Source organism: Ananas comosus, linkage group 23 (genome assembly GCF_001540865.1).
Source record: "Ananas comosus cultivar F153 linkage group 23, ASM154086v1, whole genome shotgun sequence".
NCBI lineage: Eukaryota > Viridiplantae > Streptophyta > Magnoliopsida > Poales > Bromeliaceae > Ananas > Ananas comosus.
This window is the reverse complement of record NC_033643.1, coordinates 1,655,101-1,668,705: the sequence shown is the minus strand read 5'-3', so window position 1 is coordinate 1,668,705 and position 13,605 is coordinate 1,655,101. Positions and strand designations below refer to the sequence as shown.

General features: G+C 31.3%; 1 protein-coding gene and 1 non-coding gene across 2 annotated transcripts; both read right to left on the bottom strand.

The window, feature by feature from the left end:
* On the bottom strand, positions 6,538 to 6,618 carry TRNAL-AAG. Its single transcript has one exon. It is a non-coding gene; the product is annotated as a tRNA-Leu (tRNA).
* On the bottom strand, positions 7,004 to 9,563 carry LOC109727864 (transcription factor bHLH61-like). The gene is made up of 4 exons (XM_020258062.1): positions 9,267 to 9,563; positions 8,490 to 8,597; positions 8,056 to 8,223; positions 7,004 to 7,477 (listed from the first exon to the last, which is right to left on the bottom strand). The coding sequence occupies exons 1-4, from the start codon at positions 9,342 to 9,344 to the stop codon at positions 7,376 to 7,378; spliced, it is 456 nt and encodes a 151-aa protein (XP_020113651.1). The 5' UTR covers positions 9,345 to 9,563; the 3' UTR covers positions 7,004 to 7,375.

Genomic DNA, 13,605 nt, shown 5'->3' with positions numbered 1-13,605 from the left:
TCAACTTTTTTACTCTTTGATTATTACTATTTGACCAACCACTATTAAATCCTAAGCATTCAAAAGCCAAAACGTTGATAGTAAATACTACTCCTATACAATCAAAAGTATTCCAGTCATATATATATATATATATATATATATATATATATATATATACTACGCCTATACTATCAAAAGTATTCCTGCCATATTATATATATAGAACTAGACTGCTATATTATTAATAGTACTAAGCCATTGGTGCTATTAGGTTTTCGGCCCTTCGATGAGGGAATGTGCAGTTAGGTTGATAGTGGTCCACTAAAGTTGAGTGTGTGCTTAGTTGAATAATATAGTCTAACGGATAAAAATGGTCAAAGGAATAGATCTAACGGCAGAAAGCTTGGTAGCACCAAGCACTTGATCCTATTGAAAGTATAGAAACCGGATTATATATATAGAGAGAGAGAGATAGTAAGAGAGAGACAGAGTTGAGCTGGAATTTAATGCTATCAGTAGCAAATGAGCTCCGTTGTTATCCATTTGTTTTTTATGATGGAGCCTCTAAATCGATGATCGGTACCAATTGAACATGATTTATACCACTTGAAGTATTTAGATATGAAATTTTAAAATTTTTTGACACCATTAGCCTAACGATCAAAAGGTTTTAAATTTATAATTTTAAAAATAAATATGAGACGTTTTCTTGTTTAATGGCGTAAAGATATCCAAATCAATTAAATTTTGATTAAAAATAATTTTAAACCATTTAAAACAAGATCTATATTCTTGATCTTGATTACACAACTCCTATCATTACTTTTTAAAGAATATATTTATTTTCAACTGTTTATTTTTGTGTGCACTTGATGGATAAGAAAACAATATTGAAAAAATATGAAATTTAGTTTCTAAATATTTCTAGTGGTGTAGATAATATTTAATAGTGCCGATTGTTGATTTGAAGCTACGCCATCGAAAATAAATGACTGGCAATGAGACTCGTTTGCTACTAATAGTAATCCAGCTCAACCCTGTTAGGTTCATTGTATGGAAGTTCCACGCAAAGGGATAAATTACCTTGAAAATGCATGTATTAATTGTTTAGTATTTACTGTAATTTCCTTCCTTCTGTTTGCTCCCAATCACTAATTGGGAATAACATGAGGTAAAATCAGAGTGTTACAGTAGTAAATATCAATGATATATTTTATGATATAGATTTTGCTGTCTATTTAGTTTGTTAGATTGACCATTTCACTACAATATTTATTAATTGTCGAAACCTCTTCCTGATTTTCGAAGGCTTATCTAAGATACCATTTGCAAATATATAATTATGTAAATGTATATGTACGTAGATCCCGTATTTTCGGGATTTGTGAGTAGTTTCTTGTACTCTTTACTAAATTAGTTCTTGAATTTTCACATAAATTGTATTTCAGTCATCAAACATCTATTTTTTTTTAATCATAAAATAATCATTGTATTCCTTTCTCTAAGATGGCATACTTACTTCAGTATAAATATCAAACTAGATTTTTTATTTTTATTTTTTTACGAGAAAGGTAGCAAGGTATCTGTTTCGTTCATTTTTCAGATACGAACTTAGTCGAAAACATAAAGCAATCATATGTAATGTACAAGCGTAAAAGACTGAATATTTTGGTGAACTATGCATGGACCAAGTCGCTATATTAAGATAGTTAATTAGTGGGATTATCGTATATTCCGATCCCTATAAAATTATGGCATTAAGCCAATTGAATCGAAAAAGTTTTTCTTATGGCTGACTTATGTCTATGGAAATAATACAACATAAAAAAAAAATTATACATACTCGGATACATGACTATATATAAATATGAATTAGGCTGGAATACTATTAATAGTAAAACGCTCTTTTTGCTATCAAATTTTTAATCCTTGGATGAAAAATTATAGGGTCAAGATGATATTAGTCGGTTAGAGTTGAGTGGTTCCTCTAGGGTTGAGTGGTCCTCACTGGGTAATAGTATTTAATCCAATTGTTAGAAATAATGAAAAGAGTTGATCCAAAGGCTAAAAAACTGGTAGCAATAAAAAAATTTTGCTACTAATAGTAGCCCAGTCCAACTCGTATAAATATATATATATATATATATATATATATATATATATATATATATATAGAGAGAGAGAGAGAGAGAGAGAGAGAGAGAGAGAGAGAGAGGAGTACTTTATAATAGGTAGTTTGTCTAGGTTGAGTGGTCAATGATCTTGGCCAGCTAATTGTATTACTAAAACCATGGGGTTTCTATTTTTCCTTTAGCGTGCAGAGTTGTACCAGTGTGGTGGTGGGGAAAGGAGAAACACTCAAAAACACATTAAACTATTTTATGGGGAATCCCATGACCTCACAATCTCCTAACTATTTTTGTCCCTTTCTCTTCTCCTCACCATTATCATGCCATTTGTTTTACCTTCTCATGTAAGGGGGACAAATACCATGGATGTGATGGGATTTGGTCCACCATCATGCTTTGCTTGAAATGGCCGCATCATAGCTTGTCCTTACTCAACTTCCCCCTCCAAAACCTATATTAAAATAATCTTATGTTGATAACCAATCTCTACGGAATAGCAACAAGATCCTACCTCCTATTCATATATTAACTAGCAACTTAAAATGAACCGTTGGCGGAAGTACTATATATATATATATATATATATATATATATATATATATATATATATACTGTACACACATGTTCTTTTCTCACTTTACTATAGAAATTACTTTTGATCATACACAATAATAACGTTACATATTGTCTAATGAGCTGTGTACATACATAAACCAATTTCAAAGTGTTCTTCATCATAATAGTGACGTATTAATATTAATATATAAGGTCAACATTCTTGGAAACTTGTAAAAGAACTATGTTATACTATTGCTTAGTTACCGTTGTTATATATGATCATGAGATGACATATGGGGGATGGATTATTAGGATTAGTTTGGCTCCGCTGGAGCATTTACTAGAATATTATTCAAGTATTTGAAAAGCATTTAGAATTGCCATTCAAATCGACTAAAAGAAAGCTTCTTAATGAAGTTTAACATGATTGGTAGAAAACTTTAAAATAGAGAGATCGAGTTGCAAAAAGTAGGGACAGAGGATAAATTTTAGGATCTATTTGGTCTTATTATTACAAAGTATAGTATATTATTTAATGAAATGTTGTCTAAACAAAGTTACTAGAAGAAGCACTATCCAAAAATACACTTAATCGATTGACGAAGTGTTTAATAAACAATTATCTGCAGCGCAATCTCTCTCGCTCTACCTCACTTCGTATTTTGCTAAATGTTTATGTGTATTATATATGAGATGCTACGTACTAATAAAAGCAAAAGCAAAAGTAAGTTCAATACAGGTTTTGGTCGCCAAGGCTTTGACTAATCCTCTGCGAGAGATCCCTTGGTTGTGTGAAATGTCAAAATTAACCACCAACTTTTTCGATCATTGACCCTATTATCACCACTAATCAAGATCGCGCACGTGCTAGCTAGCCGTTATAAATGACCACAATAAATTTGCTATTAAAAAATTTAAATCAGCTGAGAGCAAGATTGGTGCACCAAGTTCGAGGAACAGCAAGGTTGATCTTAAAATGTGAAAACGCAGAATAAGTGATTGTGCGCACATGAATACATAAGTTCGCAGTTAATTAACATGTCTCTCCTACCATTTTAATAGGATATTCACACCTTTTTTCTTTTTCTTTTTTTTTGAGAAAGGGGTAGCACGTACGCTACCTAAGGATATTCACACCATTAAGAGCTTGTTTGGTAGATTCGAGTACATAGGAGCACATATGAGATCCTTTTTTTTTTTTGAGAAAGGGGTAGCACGCTACCTAAGGATATTCACACCATTAAGAGCTTGTTTGGTAGATTCGAGTACATAGGAGCACATATGAGATCCGCCACCGCATATATGAGATCTTAGCTCCTCTCCTCCGCCACCGATGAACGTGTGAGTTTGCACCGTACATGAACTCGCAATGATCACTCACAATTAATAATCCGCAGCAAGTAACAGATCCATAAGACTTTCAAGCTCAAACCAAACATGATACTTTGATGAACTATCCAACTTCGACGTACGAGATCGAGACATGTGCATAGCCTCTAAAATGCAAATCTCTAGCTAAATTTAATGATATTGAAAGTACTAACGACCAATGATACACCTAATAATAGGCCCAAGCTAGCTTGGAGCCCACTTGAGTGGGCCAAGGCCTAATTTGCCTCCGAGTTTGGGAAGGCGTTATTTGAACCCTTTGTAGTATGATAGTGGGAGTGTTTAAACTAAGGGTGTCAACAGGCCGAACACGAGCGAGTAGGGCTGGATCATGTCGAGCCGATCTCGAGATGGCTCATTAAAATATTAAGTCGAAAAATTTACCTCGTGTTCGACTCGTTAACGAGTTGAATATGAGCCGACTTACAAACAACAAGTTAAAAAATTAGAAAAGATATATAGGAAGTAAATTTATGAACCTAGCTATTAAATCTAATGATTGAAACTTTATACATAAACAAATCTTTTATAATTGGATTGGGCTTTATATTTAGATTGGACTAAAAGTCAAATAATAAAAGTTTGTATTATATTATATATAATTATTTAGAACTAGGTTACAATACTATTAATAATACTAAGTCATTGATGCTATTAGATTTTCGGTCCTTAGATGAAGCGACGTGCGGTTAGGATAATAGTAGTCTTCTAGGGTTAAGTGGGAGATGGGTTGAATAATATGATCTAACGGGTGAAAATAGTCAAAGAGGTATATTCAACGGCGAAAAACTTAGTAGCATCAAATACTTAGTGCTATCGATATTATTGTAGCCGAACTCTAATTATTTATTTATATATATAAATATAAATTATGTAAATATAAAATAAATATATTTTTTCGAACCGAACACAAGCTGGATTGCCACCCCTAGTTTAAACACTGCTATTTCAAACTATACCTCATGCAGAAACCACGAACCTCAATTGGACCTCTAATTATAGGCCCGGGTGATACTCCTTGTGATGTTTCGATCCCGTGGTTTAATTTCTAAGGATCAGTTTGGGCCCAATTATACTAATCTTGGATTCCAATTATAATTTTGATAGACATTATAGGCATGTTTGGTTGGGTGGAAGTGGGGTGGAAGTGGAGAGGAAAGAAATTGTTTTCGTCGTAAACGATGACTTCCGTTGTTTAGTTCGCCGTAAATAAGTTGCGGTCGAAACTCAAATTAACCTAAAATGGTGTAATTAACTTCGACCCATCGTGGGCCGAAATCAATTACAGTGAAGAGAAGTAAAGAAAATTTAATAAAATAATATGATAGGTAAAGATAGTTATATTTAAATATATTTAATTATGAGGCTAATTAATTTTTATTCAATTGACATATTTAAAATATGATAAAAATTGATTATTCTTTATTTAATTTGTACAATTAAAATATGATAAAAATTAATTAATTAGCTATTAATATTTTTTTACTTTATAATTTTATTGTTGTATTACTATAATTTATGTATAAGAAAATAATATAGTCGTTTTAAATTAAATTTTAATTACATAAAAATATAATTACATTATTTTTATTTATTAAATTATTTATTATTTATACATAAATTATACTTTTACATTATATATTTCCTACGAAACAAACAACAGAACTAATAAAATTTCACTTTCATAACTACGAAAGAAACAGCGACGAAGAAGTAATTTTTACCAATTCCACTTCAACCCAAAGTCCACTTCTACCCAAAGTCCAGTTTTGATAAAACAAACATGCCCTATATATAGCTTTGTATGATTAAATCCTCTTTATTTTGGTTTATCTTTTTTGGTCTTCCTTTATCTTATACCTTTACCACCATCAAATTGGTAATTATCCTCCTTACACCATTTTAAAGAGAAACTTTTCCTCATAAAGGCACATGTATCATTAGCCCTAAATTTCAAAATAGTCCTTGCTCGTATATAATTTTATTTTTTGCTTTTGTTTCTCTTATCTTGTATATGTAAGGAGACATTATATATACCTGGTTAATTAATAAAAGTCTTATTTCTCTCTTTTTGTTTCTTTCCTGAAAATTCTGAATTTTTGATCCAATACTATCCGTTTTCAGTTTTTTTGTACTTCTCCGAAGGTTCAACGATTGAATCAACAAATTAATACATGAAAAGAAATTTGTTACGTAAAGTATAGAGGGGGTCACTGAATTTTGCTTAAATTGATGGACTAACTCTCCATTTATGTTTCAACGATTTATGTTTCTCCAGTAAGTTTTAAAAAAATTGTTAAATAAATATTGAAAAATGTCAAAATGTATTATCAAGTGTTGAGAGTGGGATTTGAACCCCTATTTTGAAATAAATATTGAAGATGGCAAAATTGTTAAAAAAAAGTTACTGTTTTATTTTCTCCCTATTTTTAAATAAATATTAAAAAAAAAAATTAGAACGCCAAAATTTATTTTTAACTGTTGAGAGTGGGATTTGAACCCACGCCCTTTCGGACGAGAACCTTAATCTGGCGCCATAGACCAACTCGGCCATCTCAACATTTTCTTATTATTGATTTTTAACTTTATTATATATTTAGTCTCTTTATAAACATACATATATTTTTATATATTCACGCACTAATGCTTCACCACTACAAAAGGATACATATATACATATATATGTAAAACACCAACATGCTGAATTGTATTCTAGATCTGATGCAGTTGATCTCATCTTTGTGCTTCTTCATCTTAATCACGTTGCTTCATTTATCCTTGTGTCTTATTCTCTTATCGCAATTAGTAATGCTTCAAATTACCATGCCAATATACTTCTTTTGCCTTATGAGTTAACCTTCTAATACTATTTCCCTTCGATCTTTTGGTGTACTTGACTAGTTCGTAATCGCAATAAATGAAGCAAGTTGGGATTTCACTTCCTCTTTCTCAACAACATTCAAATATTAATTATTTGCACAAGGTAACCTTTTTGAAAGTACTCACATTCCGACACAATATTCGTCCATAGTTGGTCACTATATACACGTTGAGGATAATTCGCTTCGCATGTCCTTATTCATGTAGAAGAACATTTGTTCTTGCTACTGCAGAACTATAATAATTTACGAGGATCCAACTTCATGTATTGGATTATTGAGATACTTTAAGCAAAATTTACAGATTGAAGGAAAGCCTAAACAAGCTTGCGCCATATATATATATATATATATATATATATATATATATATATATAGATAGATAGATAGATAGATAGATAGATAGATAGATAGATAGATAGATAACATTTCAAAGTCTTATATGGTTGCGTCTACTCCATCGGTTGTTTCTCTCCATTTCTTTATGGCTTGCAAAACTGCTTGCTTCACCATCTGAGCATCCACACTGTCAACTTGATTCTGCAAATTAGGGCATAACTCATTGATATCGGTACAATTATTTTAGTTGATAGAAAGATCTAAAGAAATTTTTATTAATCGGACAAAACATGTCCTGCATGATAAGGATGTAAACAATGTATGGCTCGCAGTGCTTGGAATTTGTTTTCCCTTTTGTTTTGAAGAAATTATAATAGACATGTAGATATAGATATATATAATAATGCACATAATATGCAAGTACAAGCATTCATATAAAGTTTCTTCAACCAATATAATAATATATGCATTTTCTATGGAAATCTACTTTAAGAGTGGAGTATAATGAGAAGATTTAACGTTCTTTAATACGTGAATATTTCTTATTCTTGACTACATATATAATAATTCACAAGAAATGATTAAATCTTTGCTATATTAGGATATTTTTTAACATCATTTACATTATGTTTATGTGACCAGACTATGGGCCTTAATTAGATACTTTTTGATCTGCTAAAAAAGATCTGGTCTTATATATCATATATCATGCATGCATACATATATATATATATATGTATATATAGCGTAAGTTTAAACAAAAAATTCTTTGATCTTACTTCTCCTACTGCCTCCAAGTGAAATGTATCAGTGCAGGACACATTAGCATTTAGCACTTCAAGACCCAGATCTTCGAACACCTCTAGTATCACGACAAGCAAACCGGGACAACTCTTCTCGGAGAACACATTGATGAGTAGGCCCTTCTCTGCCGTCGAAACAGTAACCTATTATGTTTGGATGAAGCACATATGAGTGTACATATCTAAAGCAGTTTATGTTAGTATTAAAGTAATAATGTACTAACAGTTAATTCTATTTAACACTTTGATAATCCCAGATAACTAATGTACTATAGCTAGACCGGAGAGTTTTTTTTTACCATATTTATAAATAAAGATTTGTACTAGCAACTCGAACTTCGGCATTTTCAACCAGTGATTTAGTTTTGACAATTAGCGATCTAGTCGATCAAGTGTTAATTTGCACTTACCATAGGCATGCTGCTATCCTCAGCAAGATCTTTCAGACAAGCATCGACTTTTTGCTTCAACTCTTGAATGTATTTGGTAGCATCCACTATGATTGAGGTTTTATTTGGCTGCAAGATGCATAAAACTGGTGAGTTACTTGGTTACTTATTTAATCATACGTAATTTGGTTACTTGGGAATTACAAATAAATGATTAAGATTGAAAACAAATGAATTCACAACAACGAATTTTTATCGGTAAGTTTTGCAAGTACACCGCAAAATATATATCAATTAAAGTATATATGACTGCTCAATGATACATCACAAGGAATTAATACTTAAAAAGTTTAAAGTGCTTGTTTAATATTGATTACATGTTGTAATAATTAGATAGGCGGGAGAACAATTAATTTACTCACTTTTTTTTTTTTTTTGGTTGGAAGAAACAATTAGTTGGACAAGATAAGGCAACAGAGAGATGGCTAACACATGACTCAAATGCAAAGATAAGCTTTTAAAAAGTTATTAACTGAGTGTAATAGTTAATAACTTAGTATAATCATATAGCAAGTACAGTTTGTACAATCCTCGATCTCATTATGACCTTTTTTTAATTTTGAGAGTACAACATTACCAAATTAAACTATAACATATATATATATATATATATATATATATATATATATATATCTGAATAGCCTAATATCATGTGGGCAAGATATAATTAATAGAAGAGAAATTAAGGAGGGAGAAAACAAAGAGAAAAGAGGTTTGGAGATTGTGTAGATTGATTACTGCTTGGGAATTTGTAACAGATCGAAGAAGCTGCAGCTTCTCTTGTAGAGCTGCTTTCTTTTGCTCCCTAGAGACCATCTCTCTCTCTCTCTCTCTCTCTCTCTCTCTCTCTTCTTTGAGCACTTAAATGAGGAGATGAGCTCTCACATTTATATGAAGATTAGTAAATATTGGCATTAAGACATTGCCTGAGTTTCCGAAGAACCCATGTTATGACCAACAGAGAAAAAAATAATCATGTGGACTATGAAATACCCAAATTGCCCATTGATTTACATGGACTCATGAGAATATCACATGCTTTTTTTTTATTAAGAAGGTGTAGAGAAGATCCCTTATTGAGTTACATCACGTAGTCAAACACATTCGTGGTAATATACAGACTAAACTTACGTAAATTTGGCAACAGAAAAGTGCATACGTAAAGCTCACATGAGTACTAATTATGTCGGAACAAATTCAATTCCTGTAATTTGTTTTCCAAATTAAGCCGATATATGAAGAAAAAACATTTAGAAATTAATTTTTTGTTCATCAAATGAAACCTTTCTCTCATGCATCCAAAAGATTATATAGTAGGAAATGATTCGAGAATTAATGCTGCTTCACATGAGTGATGGATATGTATGAAAGATACAACATAGAGATGCATGGTTCGGGAATCAACCTATGACCTTACAGAACTGGACAAACTTAAAAATGACTTGACACTATACCTACAGATAACTTGCAAATTAATTTCGATGAGAAATGACTCAATTATTGTTCTTTTTCAAATCACAATAATTCCACAAACTTCTCTTTATCTCTTTCGTAGTGAAACCTTCTGATCCTAACTTCACACTACCATTTGTTCTACTAAAGAATGAAAAGATTGAAAATATATAAAGTTTAACACACACATGTATAGAGAGGGAGAGAGAAAGAGAGAGAGTCCAACTATAGTGTTTTTAATTTTGAGCAATTTGATGACGCTTCTGCCAAGGAATTTGAACGCAACACTTCTTTTTTTTTTTAGAGAGAGAGATAGGTAGTACACTACCCGCTTCGTTTATTTCTTTAGAATAAACTTAGTTGGAAATGTGAATTAATTAGGATTCGAACTTGGGACTTTGAATACCAACCACCAAGCCTTTTGCCACTTGCTCTAGAGACGGTCAATTTTGAACGCAACACTTGTTAGCGAGAATATAATCACGTGAATCACCTGAGATACTCTATGCATTATGATTATAATTGTTAAAATGCTCCACACATCATATTTATAATTAATAAAAGACAGCCATGCATCTAATCACTCAAATAAAAAAAAAATAAAAGGTTAGATAGCAAATCAAAATTTTAAATTAGTTAGTTTTTTTCATAATAAATTATAATTTAAGTAAGTTTTATATTTTTGTAACCCCCCCAAAAAAAAGTTGGGAACTAGATAGGGGAATTTTAACTTCAGAAAAAGAAATGACACTTAAAATGTGGTCCGCTTTTGAGTAGAATTATAAGATTTGTGACGGGCCTTAGACCAATCTGATTCCAAAATTCCCAATTTAAGTCCATTGTTTAGGTCGTTTTTGCTTTCTAAACCAGTAATTTATTGATTAACTAGAAAAGTAGCTCGCGAACTACAAAATATCACCACTATTTTATAGGACCAAACATTCCCTTACTATAGAAAACAACAAAAGCGCTCGTGTGAAAAAGAAAGCCACTAACTATATATAAGAAGGTAATACATTTGCAAGTTGTTACAATTATTCAATATGAAAATTCATATTTTCTAAGTAATTAATTGTCACCTTTAAGTATGACACCAGCAGCATTAACTGCACCTCTAGTAACAAACCACCTCTGATTAAAGGAACGTTGCAGCAAGATTGATAGCCACAGTTGGATAAATGAACTTACCAAACTTTCAATTTCGTAGTGGACGATCTGACTAGAAAAAAATAATATTATTTTTAAGGGACGAGGCTCAAGCCCCACTGATGTTCTTCGCCGTATTCATTTACTAGAGCGAAATTGGTTAGAACAATGCTATTAATTATATACATGTAATTAATTAATCCTCCTCCCCTCTCTCTCCTCCTCCTCCCCTCTATATTTCATGTTTTGTTTCCTCTTTTCTCGAGGCTTTGGCTGCCTCACCTATATTGTTAAATTTATACTATTTTATGAATGAAGCAGGTAACTTGCTATTTTTTTTTTTCAAAAGAAAAAACATACAGTGTCATCTTTTTTCTATAGTAACTTAAATGATTTGATAGAAAAGGTCAAAGGAATGGTCTTTAACATCCCTTCGGGCATGAAAATGTTGGGGAATATATATATATATATATATATATATATATATATATATATATATATATATATATATGGAGGTGATCACTTAACTATAAGTAATGCTCTGCCTAGTTAAACATTTTACACTATTTACTTGCATGCAACATGGAGCAATTTAATCAATCGTCTCTAGCGCAAGTGGTAAAGAATTTGGTGGTTGGTACTCGAGGTCCTAATTAAGTTCGAATCGTAGTTGATTCACATTTCAAACTAAGTTTATTTCTAAATGAAATAAACGAAGCGGATAGCATACTGATTATCTCTCAAAAAAGGTATGGAGCATTCTAGCTAATTCAGAAAGTAACTAACAAGAAATCGTCGCGTAATGATCTAGGATCTCACGCGTTGTTAATTTGATTAAATATTATTTAAGCAATACTAAACGAAGAAGCGATTTTCCCGATAATAACATTAGACGTACCAAATCAGAGTGTCTACTTTTGATTCTCCTAATCTCATTCGAACCTCAAATCAAGGTATGCATACGTAGGCTCTAGATTTTTGTTGTTTACGAAACTCTTTATAAGAGCAACTGTAGATGAAAGAACAAGTGTAGAGGGGGTGAACTAATCCAAATTCTAAGCTGGGATCTCTCGTGATGGAAGGGAAGCATCGATCGAAAGCGTCAAAGGGAGAGGTTGTTTGGGGTTTGGCATGGTGCAGGAGATGGTAACGCAATGCGTGTTTTGAGGGGATCTCTTTCGTGAGTGTGAGCTGTGAATGCATCCAAATCTCGCTCACGGGCTAGCCTACTTAATTGCTCTCACTATTTCCATCTCTTTCACCAAAAAAAGAAAAAAAACAATTATAAGAAAAAAAAATATTGCCAATGCATGCGTTAGCGTGTTACGTACGTATAGACCTGGCAAATGGACGGATCAAGTAACCCACCGACAGATCATTATACCCGCAGATTATATGGCCATGCATATATAGAATTTATCATAAAGTTTTAGACAGTTTACAATTTTTTATTTTACTCTTCAAATGCAAATTAAACATATGTATGTAATATTTAAAAATATAACATGACTTGTTATTTGAAATATACACGATATACAATAAACAATATAAAATTTTAAAGTGCATAAATTATATTATATAAAAGTATTTTATCATTCCAAATTTTTATGATAAAAAATTAATGAAGTTTTCATATATAATTATAAAATCAATATCATAAAAGATTATATATTTTGTAATTAAAAAAATATATACAGGTATACGTGGATATCCACGGATTATCCAAAATGCCTACAACTTAACGGATACTCACCTGTTTTACCAATAATTCTTTGTAAATTAGTATCAATACTCGTAAATTTGTGGATAACTTGTGGACACTCGTGGGTATGAATAGAGATTGCCCGGTCTAGTTACGTACCAACAAAATAAGAACCTAAAAATAAGTAAACAAATACCCTAAATAAAACTATATTTGGAACCGGATATGTGATCACCATTATTATCCAAATGAAGGGGAGTGTATAGGGCTCTCAATTTTAAGGCGCACGAACAACTCATTAATATGATCAAGAGTTGACGAGTTATTGGCATTTGGATTGAAAATTTTAAAATTTTCTAATATTAATTTTATGGATCATTAAATTATAAAAGAGGATTAAACAACAACAACAACAACAATAATAATAATAATAATAATAATAATAATAATAATAATAATAATTGAGAGGTTTCTTTACGTTTTATTACCAAGTGGGCCGGAATATATGGCCGAAAGGAATTCACTCCAAATTCTTTAATTTTTCTTAACACCGATACTTATATTTAGAAAACAAAGTTTGATTAAGAGGGAAAAAGGCGAAGAACTTGTGTTGAATAAACTAATTATTAATGAACAAACAAAAGACTCTTCAATTGAAAAGTATAATTGTTATTTATATCAAAATAAAATTATCGAGACTACTTGATGCATAAATAAAAGGTATTTAAAGACGATAAATCTTAATTTTTAGTAATTTTGATTCTCTAGTTCATTTTA